This window comes from Neltuma alba, unplaced genomic scaffold, assembly GCF_004799145.2.
Source record: "Neltuma alba isolate B1F8T4 unplaced genomic scaffold, ASM479914v2 tig00010580_pilon, whole genome shotgun sequence".
NCBI classification, from domain to species: domain Eukaryota; kingdom Viridiplantae; phylum Streptophyta; class Magnoliopsida; order Fabales; family Fabaceae; genus Neltuma; species Neltuma alba.
The window spans coordinates 377501-387500 of record NW_021635445.1 but is presented as its reverse complement, the minus strand read 5'-3'; the positions used below and the strand labels follow the sequence as shown (position 1 = coordinate 387500).

The 10000-nt window shown below is 48.0% G+C and overlaps 2 protein-coding genes and 1 non-coding gene across 3 annotated transcripts in view; all 3 read left to right on the top strand.

Annotated features, from left to right (window-relative positions):
• Positions 1 to 10000, top strand: part of LOC114757212 (uncharacterized) — a 61638-nt gene that overhangs the window by 5844 nt on the left and 45794 nt on the right. The window lies entirely within an intron of this gene.
• LOC114757209 (60S ribosomal protein L2, mitochondrial) lies at positions 3381 to 9857 on the top strand. Its single transcript, XM_028946210.1, has 2 exons — positions 3381 to 4782; positions 8919 to 9857. The coding sequence occupies exons 1-2, from the start codon at positions 3905 to 3907 to the stop codon at positions 9034 to 9036; spliced, it is 996 nt and encodes a 331-aa protein (XP_028802043.1). The 5' UTR covers positions 3381 to 3904; the 3' UTR covers positions 9037 to 9857.
• Positions 3690 to 3762, top strand: TRNAK-UUU (transfer RNA lysine (anticodon UUU)). The gene has a single exon. It is a non-coding gene; the product is annotated as a tRNA-Lys (tRNA).

The following is a 10000-nucleotide window of genomic DNA, read 5'->3' as shown; positions in this document are numbered from 1 at the left end:
CCGTGGGCCGACGCCCCCCCAGTCTAGGCATTGATCTATATCACTTCAGAAGAAACGATATAAAAGTACTTACCTTCTCCTTGGTGAGTCGAAGTGGGGTTCCGTCCTCCCTTGCCTTTGTTAGTTCTTATATTTTCTTTCATTGGCTAGCAAGGTACGATTCTTTTCTCTTTCATAGAGATCTTCCCGCTCTTTTTTGCTTGGTACTTTTTTCATTTAAGCAAGTACTTTCCTAAGCCTAAGTTAGTGCCAGAGGCCAGAGTGAATGAGTGAATCTTGATCTGTATTCAAGGTATGCCCTTTCCACTTCTGTTATAATAGAGACTTCGGTTAAGCTGATAAGGGCTGGTTAGCGAAGTCAATCCTTTGCTTGGTTCCTAGGAAGGTCGGAGATCAGAGCGCACTCACATCCCTTGCAGTCACTGATGACCACCCTACGTTTGCTTCTTCTTGCTTAGAGCTGAAAACCGGCAATGTGAATTAGTCAAAAACTTGAGTTAGGGGCTGCGAAAAAATCAAATCGTATATTGGTTTTTAATTAAAATGCTTTCTTTATATGTACGGGCCCTTGCTTTTAGACCCGATTTGTCGACTTTTCATCTGCCCTGCTCTTAGCTCGGGGTTCTTGCTTAATGGAATGAGGCGTCCCTTCTTCCTTCTTTCGCAATACTTCCTGTCTCCCATGCTCCGCTTCAATCTCTTGCTTGCTTTGGTGCCTGGTCCAAGGAAAGGAGTCCAAGTCTGCCTTCGAATAAGCAATCAAATCACAAAGGCTAGCCTTAAATAGAAGGGCATAGGCTCAGCTCCTAGTTGGGGTGGGGGACTCCCTCTCTTTCAGTGCATTAAGGATTACTGTTAATATGCTCTTAATGGATTTCAAAAAAAAAGAATTCATCTTTGCACAGTAGTCAATTTCCCGCCCGTTCTGCTCCTTGAACAGACCGGCGCTGATATAAAGCTCCATGAGCCTTTCTGTGTCCGGGGAGGCAACACGGACTCCAAAGATCCAGGCCCGGTCTCAAGAGTTGTATCTCCGTCCGAACCCGTACGTACTAGCCTCTCTATACATACTCCCATTCACGTTATTATTCCCGACCTTATTGACATCTCGCTCTGCGTCCGTCCCTTTCCCATATTAATATTAGCCAAGTCTAAGTCCATTGGGTGGGAACCTTTCCCACAGGGTAGTACGGTTAAGCCGAGGCAGGCGAGGTTGTAGGTGAGCGCCTTTCTCGCCCTGCGCATTTGGTTGGCAGGGTGCTCAAGGGCACTTGGTGTGGTCTGATTGGTATATTGGTTGTTCTAAATGAAGGTACTCGAAGTCTGCCCACAAAAACTTCCATTTTCTATATGGGCCTCCGAGATTCTTTCGTGCTCTTTCTTGGCTCTGTAGACCGACCAGCGAGGCGTCCCTCCATATGTGGCTTAGCAGGCTCAGCATCAGTAACAATCTAGGCGGCTACCCTGTCTCATATGGGTTGAGAATGTTAGGTCGAGCACCTCCCTCGAGTTGGTGTGTTATCTCAGTACCTATGGCACCAATAACAGGGACAGGGGGCCCAGTCAGCGTACTATAGATTTAAACAAACGTAACCAATCCCAGACCCAACAGGGCAACGTTTTTTCCTTCCCTCGAACCAACAACTCCAGTTTTTCCCAAGTCTGAAGATAGATATGAATCCTCCGCCTCAGATGAGCGGATTATCTAATTTTTCCGCTTTTTGGGTATGTGTCTTTTCCGTTTCCCAGAGATGTGTGTGATCAAAGCCTTTCGGGCGGAATAATATATTACACCGGATTCTGGTATGGTAGCATCGGTAGAAGTACAGCTCGTCCTGACCCGTGAACGGCCTTAGAAAAAGGTCTTTTGCACTTGGGTGACGACATAAGGTTTGACGAGCATTCTCGGGTGGTAGAATGGTGTTGGGACTATTGAAACTGTCGATCTCCAACTTGAAGGTGGGCGGGAGATAGATAAGGCCTGCAAGGGCACTGTCTAGTGTTCTTCTCGACTCGATTATCTTGTATGAGCTGAGTGGTAGACCAATCCTACCATAACGAAAGGGGTGAGGAAGAAAAACAAAGATCAACCTACTACCAAAAGGAAAGGTGATACCCCGCTGAAGGCAGCAAGCACCATCCACTTGCTGGAACGAGGCCTTTCTCAACTCTTGGTCTATTGACGCTCTTCCGGTCAAGTCCTTGGTAACTTGACTCCACAGGGCTCATGCAAAAAAGCGACTGGGTTAGTTTGGCCTTTAAAGCTGACCGAAAGACGTTATACCTAACGAACTAGCGCAGCTGTGGGACTCTCGCTAGTATTGACTTCCTGGACTAGTACCGATGGTGGCTCCTCATCCGAGGAGTAATGCACCTGTAAAGGGAGGGCATTCAGTCCAGCATCCAATCAGCAGCTGGACTGTAAAATAGATACAAGAATGATTATAGAGTTCCCATCTTTCCCGATTGGCTCTGCTTTTCTCGAATGCAGGTATGAAACCAGGAAACTCGCCTTAATTAGTAAATAAAGCGGAAACAAACCTGTGGGATAAGTCAGCAAATCACATCATATATCGGATATCGCATCGGAAAGAGAGATTGATTCTCCCTTCCGGGCAAGTCCTGAGGAACGTCGACTTGATAGTCTTTATCCCCACTGGGTAAGTGGGAATCTGATTCATTGATTTGATTGAACCTAGCGGGTAGCGCGCTACTTCAAAGCTTGCACCCGGCAACTCCTTCCACTTCTCCCAGGGACAGGGACTACGGCTTGACCTTCGGGGAAGAACTCCGTGGGACCCCTCCTTTCCTTCTAGGGCGCCTAGATAGTGAAAGGTTATCCCTTTGCAACGCTGGAAGCTAAGCAAAGTCACGAAGCTGGCTGACTACGCTCGAGCAGAGCTCAGGCCCGGAGGTGGTGGCTGAACTCGCCGCAGAGTTCAGGAGCGAGCAAAACTATCTTGGTGAATGCAATAAGAATCGGCTGCTTGCCGCAGCAGAGTGCTTTGCCCATGCTGCTATCCGCCGCCGAAGCGAAGAAGGGATTCGTGCTTGGATGTCGAGATCAGGGGACTCTATCCAATCCATGCGGCGAAAGATATTTGTGGTGGAACAAACTCAATCAATAAATATATATATATATTTGTTTGCTTCGATACAAGAGATCGGCCCCGAAGCAAGGTATGGTGGGTGCCAGCAACTTCCGTACCGTACACAGATATAGATTCATTCTTCGTACCTGGTCCAACTTCACAACCCTTCGCGGGTTGGTCAGAAGTCAGTCTTGTTTGGTAAGACGGAATTGGACAAAGCAAAGAAAAGAGAGTGCTCGACCGGAACAACGGCCAACAAAGACCGTAATTACATAGATAACTGCTCCTCCCTTTCCCTTTCTCCGTTTAAGGCTTTAAGGCGAACCGTATGGCGGCCGGAAAGAAAGACGACCTAACCTTCTCGTAGATGGTGTCAGTGAGAGCAACTTGAGTATCCCCCGTTGACCTTCTTTTTTAGATAGAATCTTCAATGAGTGGAAACAAGCAACCTTACTAATAAAGGTGCGCTTGTTGAGTAAGGCCGGCTTTCGAGCCCAAGCCCCTTTAATATGATGAGGAGAAGAGGGGCCGCCCTCTTTTCTTTTCTGCACCAATCAGACTTCGTTTCACTCGTTTACTACTATATTTCTTTTTTTTGGGTGTATAGCTCAGTTGGTAGAGCATTGGGCTTTTAACCTAATGGTCGCAGGTTCAAGTCCTGCTATACCCAAACCTACCTTACTACAACATAAGGACAGAAGGTAGGAAAGAATTTCTCACTCTTCTAAGCGGAGTTATGTCAAAAGGACAAACGAGGATGAAGGAGGAGCAGGAGTAGGAGCTAAAATTCGGACGGAATCGCGAGATAGACAATGAGAAAAAGCCAAGAGGGGAGAGCACTTAGACAATTCACTTTGAGTACAGGGAAGTCTGCTGGTAGGAATTCTTCAGGGCGTATTACGGTTTTTCACCGAGGGGGTGGATCGAAGCGATTGCAGCGAAGAATTGATCTGAAACGAAGCACTTCGTCTATGGGCATTGTAGAAAGGATAGAATATGACCCTAATCGTTCTTCTCGGATCGCTCCAGTACGATGGATCGAGGGGGTGCAGCTACGCCGCCAGAGGAAATGCAACACGATAGAGGAGTTCGCTCCGCCGCGTAAGATCCTCGAACCTACCACGACCACCATCCGCGGCCTATTTTCGTTCTCTTCCCTGCCCGGGAAGGTGGATCAAAGAAAGGTAGCTTGCTTCTCTCCTGGACGGATGGCGGCTTATGTAGTGGTCGGCCTTCCTACCAGAATGCCCCCTTGGTTGAAGAGTAAGGGCGCAGGAAGCAAAAAAACTTGCGCGAAGGACGTTTTCTTCTCTGCCTTCTCCTCTCCAAAGGCCAAGGGAGAGACTGCATCCCTTTCTTTCGGTAGCTCTTTTGCTTTCCCAAGGATAGCGGTAGCTGGGGCAAAGCCCGCTTTCTTCGCTCCGCGAATGAGAGAGAAACTCAGAGGAAAAAACACGTTCTCTCTTTGCGAGGTCCGACAGTGGAGAACGCATAGCATTCTCTGGGCACATAGGATCAAACGTAAAGCAGCGCTTTCTCTAAAGAGTTTTAGAGGGCAAGATACTTTAGGGCTTGTTGGAGCTGCTGAGCATAACGAATCGAAGCCAAAGACGGATCAAGGTAGCTTGCCTGCCAAGCCGATAGGCGAAGGGCCGAAGGATGGAGCGTGCAAAGTCGATCGTGCACCTGTCGTGTGACCCGTTGGTCCTAAGCAATGTCTTGCGCGAAGCGACCCACCTAGAAACAGCTCTCCTTTATGTTAGGGGGCACTAAAATGGAACTTCGATCGGATGCGGGTATCCAATCCCGCCGCTGAGATGTCCAGCGGATTCCTGGGCCTTGACGAATGGCCGGCCACCTTTTACGTTAGAAGAGCAAAAGGCCCGGGGTATAGCAGGATGAACCAATGTGAATGAGTGTAAGCTTCGTTGCCCGAACACGATTGGTGCTGACCACACTAGGTGCTACCGTGGTAGCAAGAGAGGCCAGGCGGTGACAATTGAGAGGTTGTCACTGAGCATTCCTAGTCACACGGGAAGAGAGGTCAAATGGCAAGGCAAGGCCATACGCCCGTTTGGCTCCTCGCGGAGTATAGCTCACATCCAAACATCTGATTGGGGAACGGGGCAACGCCCATGAAGCTCCGGCAGAAAGGGAAGGCCTGCCAGGCCGTATGCCCATGGGTGCAGGATTCTTCGAAAAAGCGCGGGCTGACTCGGAGACCTGGGACCTTGGCTTAGCAACGAATGAAGGGGAGCTCTTCGAGCTTTCTCCGCCAGCGGCTTATGTAGTGGTCGGCCTTATAAAGCTCGCTAAGCTTCGCTTCCCTCCCCCTTAAACAATGAAGTGGAAAGTCTTCACTTAGTAGTAGTAGTCGGCATTCTATAAGCGACTTGTCGAGTCTACGAAGCTTTGCTTCTTGTAGTCGGCCCAACCTTCCTCTCGCTTCGCTCGAGATACTTCGTACCCTCTCCTTTCAGTCGAGAACTTCATGCCTCTCCCTATCGGTCGAGCTCAATCAACCCTCTCGCAAAGCTCGAGCGACTACGTTCCTCCCTTCATTTGCTTGCCTCCTCCCAGCTCAGAATGCCTAATGCCTATTATCTTATCTAGTTCTAGAAGCTAACCGCCAGAAGCTCACCCTTCGGGTCTCGCTGGAAGCGCGGGAGGCCAAGCATTCTGCGTCACGTCCCGGCCTGGGAGCCCCGTTCGCCTTTGGTACTTCAGTAGATCTTCAAAAAAAAAGCGCTACTTCAATGCAGCCTTAACTACAACTACATTACGCAAGCTCCACCAATACCTATACCTACCTATAGAGTCAAAAAAGTACCAGTGACGGTTACTTTGACGGTTTATGGATTCAGTCAGCTAAACTCCTCAATAAATATCAACAAACAACATGTCGTGACCGGTTAGGCTTGGTTTACTTTGTAATGAATGTAAACTAAAATGGGTGGCGTTTATTCAAAGAAAGGGAACCGAAGGTTTCCTTATAGTTCAATGGCTCCCACCCACACTCAGCTAAGAGCGTAGGAGACTGCAACGGGTTGTGAAACCCCATTACAGTAACAAGGAGTTGCATGGTTCCTTTTCACAATGAGGAGGACTAGTAACCGTAGGTAATACCCCACAAGTCTAATCTAGGCCAACTTCCTGTACAATATCATAGAGACGCCATAGTAGACCCCAACGCACTAATAAAGGATCAGTGCGTCGGACATACCAATGGGACTCCACAAGAGGACTATCCAGGAAAGCCTCAAGTGGGACCGAGGGGTCCATAGATAGCAAGCTATACCACTTGACATAGCCTAACCATGACTTCACCCAATTCCTTAATTGAGAGTACTCCAAGAAGCTTAAACAAGAAGCATCCCCTCAAACTCAAAGAGCTCAAGAGGAGGAGTCTTTAACTCACGGGGAGCTAACCTCTCCAATAAGTACCTTTTAAGTTTCCCTAAAAGGTATGGGTTTAAGGGAAGGCCACCATCAAGGAGCAAATCCATCGGTAACTTAGTCCTTCGGAAAAGAAGCCGAAACCGACGCCATTTGGCCGATTTAGACTTTTTCCCAGCAGAGCGAGTTCGGTAACCTGCTCCACCAATCCGCATCAAGAGATAATAATCCTCCACATGAGACTTCTCCCTAATGGCCATAAGACCATAAGGGTGATGGAAGCCAAGTAAGGTTCGCATGGATATCGGGGATAAATCCACCTGCATACCCTTAACTAAGAACCTCTTAGCGAACTCGGCAGCACCTGAAGACGACACCAACGACTTGTGATAAGAAAGATTAACACCAAGTCGTTGAAGAGCTAACCTGTACTACTCAGCAACCAGTGGATCGGTGATGAGAACATCATCACCTAGCACTGCATACCTATCGAACCGGACCCCTGGTCTAACCTGCTCCGCTGCCCACCACACCAGTAAATGGTGCGAAAAGGCAAACAGAGGCCAAGAGCCATAATATCCCAACGGTTGACCAGCAACGAACGAAAAGCGTACCGCCGGCACAATAAACAGATTCGTCGCAAGAGTGCTATTAACAACACTCGATGCGAATGACCGGTCAAACAGTAGGGCAACTTTTTCAAATAGATAGACTAGTGGCCACCTATCTGTGGCACTCTTCAAATCATAACTGAAACAGTTGTCGCTGGGAACTAACCGACGCAAGGGTCTAAGTTGATCATAGGTGCCGTCCATTGGAATGGTCTTCAATATAGACGCAAACCAACAGTGCACGGGTCTTAATAACCAAAGGTTAATATAGTTACCAATTGCGAATATACGACGCTTTCCAGCTCCCTCAAGAGAACAACCTAGTCGCCCCGGTACCGGGGGAATCCCAAGGTCGTCACAAGACGGTAGAAGAGGACCTATTTGCCTCTCAAACCAGTCTAAATCTTCTGGTGTGAACTTTTTATTATTCACATCAAAAGCGTAACGAACCCTTGGAGGCCAAAGACAGCCCTGATAAAATTGCTCACCTTTTGCATGAACTTTGTTCATAAGGAACTGAAAGGCCCCCAACTCATGAGGAAAAGACGTGAAAGAAGAACGGAAACGAGAAACCTGAGAAGGTTTCAGTTTCATACGTTCAATCCACACCCTTTTCGTCAATGAGTGGGTTGGTAAAGTTTTCCAGGTTGGTTCAAACGTAAGCCCTTGTTCAAGGGGAATACGTTTTATCCAGGGAACATAGCGATTAACCAGGCGGTTAAAACATTCTTTGATTGAACCGACTAGCTCCAAGACTGAATCCATGTCAGTCACTGGTGTCACTATGCTTGCAAAAGTGGACTTATCAACCTTCTTGGCCAAGGTAATAACCTTAGACAAAGAAAAAATTGACAAATACCATTTTACAAGTAAATCAGACTTTTCGTCTCTCCTCCGAATCATCGCACGATGATGAGGCGGAATAATCCGAGGGAGCCCAGACCTAGTGAGGGAAACTGGAAGCGCACCTGAAGGGTGGACGAATTCATCTCCACCATAGGCCATCATTAAGGCGGAGGCCGCTTGTTTGAGATATAAGGCACAAAACAGCCAACCAGACTTGCGGCCCAACTGAAGGATGCGTTTAGCAACACCGAAGGTTTCCTTGGTACTTTAGTAGTACGACTGTTGTTATACTACTATTAATATTAAGTAGCTGTACAACAGAATGCCGTTCGCCTTGACTTTAGTATTGAGTAGTACTTAAGTAGCTAAGTTTCCAAAGGTGGGTGAACAGCCCCCTGTCCTTTATAGTCGTAAAGGGCTTCTCAGAAAAGTAAGGAAGGAGGCATTCGAAAGGCCGACCACTATATCATAGGCCTTCTGGTGGGAAGGCCGACGACTACACGGACTCTATACCAAGTCATGAGCGATAGCGAAGCCAAGCCGCCGCCTATAGGCGAAAGGACGAAAGCCCCACGAAGGCCTATGATATAGTAAGAAAGAAAGTACGAAAATAAGTACGTTAAGGTTACGAAGTCACTTAGCCGTCTACAAAGGGAAAGGCGTCGGTACGGAGTCACGTCAGCTGTGGATATAGACTAGGCTATAAGGAAGAGAGTCTTAAACTATGGACCGAGACTACACTAAGGAACAAGGAAGCTTGACTGAGCAAAGAAGTCAAGGAACGAAGCTGCTTCTCTAATAGCCCCGTTGAATAGGAGGCGAGGGTTTTTTGAAAAAGTCTTTTTTTTGTGTAAATGCATTTTTTTTAATTTCTATTTAGAGAGAGGGCTTCAAGTTCTTAGGAAGAGCCGTACGAGGCAGCTCACGTACGGTTCGGGAGCCGAGCCCCAGCACAGGCAGGGGCTTAGGTCAACACTTATATAATAGCCAGTCATCAATTGGAAGCGGGCAAGATGGTGATGAATTGCAATTGGTCTAAACCTTCGACCAGCGACTTATTGCGACCCGCCCAGAATGCCAATACATACTAAGACCTTATTCACATCAGGAGGTTTGAAGACGCTCGACTGATAAGGAGAGGTATGAAATCACTCGAGCGAAGCGAGAGGCATGAAGTTCTCGACTGAAAGGAGAGGGTACGAAGTATCTCGACCGAAGAAGCAAGGGTACGAAGTAGCTCGAGCTGACGCTCGAGCGACTCCGCACGTTGCGCGTTAGCAACAAGCACCGGCCCGAGCGCAAACGCGCGAAAGCCGGTGCGCCTTAGACGAAGAAGCAAGGGTACGAAGTAGCTCGAGCTGACGCTCGAGCGAAGAAGCAAGGGTACGAAGTAGCTCGAGCTGACGCTCGAGCGACTCCGCACGTTGCGCCTTCGCGCATCCCTTTTCTTGCTCGTTGCGCCTTCGCGCATCCCTTTTCTTGCTGGGAGAGGAACGTATGGCAGCTCGAGGAGGAGCTAGGGCGGACCCAAGAAGCCCAAGAACGGGATAGGGCCCGAGCCGTAGAGCGACAAAGACTTTGGCAGGACATATATAAAATCCGCCAAAGAAGTCAGGTTTTCAAAATCGAAAAGGAGATTCAGAATTAATGAAATTCAATATCAGCAAGACCGACGAAGAAGATTCGGTCGTGGGTAGAAACTTTGCTTGGGCCTTTCGTTTTCGATTCCCATTAGCCGGGTCGCCTTAAAATTCGCTTAGTAGCTTAACTCTTTCTACTGGCGTGGCGCTGCTGGATGCTTCTGATCAATAGAACAGGAAAAGGAGTCAGCCAAAAAGAAAGACCACCAAAAGTAACGACCACCAAGATACGCATAGTGATTCGATCTTTTGATCACCCATTTTTGGAAAACCATTTTGGGGGGCTTCCGCCTTACACACGGAAGATTGGATTGCCTGAATCACGAGTCTTATATACTGTGTTACGATCACCTCATATTGATAAAAAGTCCAGAGAACAATTTGAAATGGAAATCAAGAAACAATTTCTGGTCAT

Bases quoted from the DNA above. Each gene is read 5' to 3' on its own strand.
- LOC114757209 (XM_028946210.1), top strand. From the start codon at position 3,905: ATGAGAAAAAGCCAAGAGGGGAGAGCACTTAGACAATTCACTTTGAGT. The intron at 4,783-8,918 runs CGTGTGACCCGT...GGCTTAGGTCAA, and splicing joins AAAGTCGATCGTGCACCTGT to CACTTATATAATAGCCAGTC.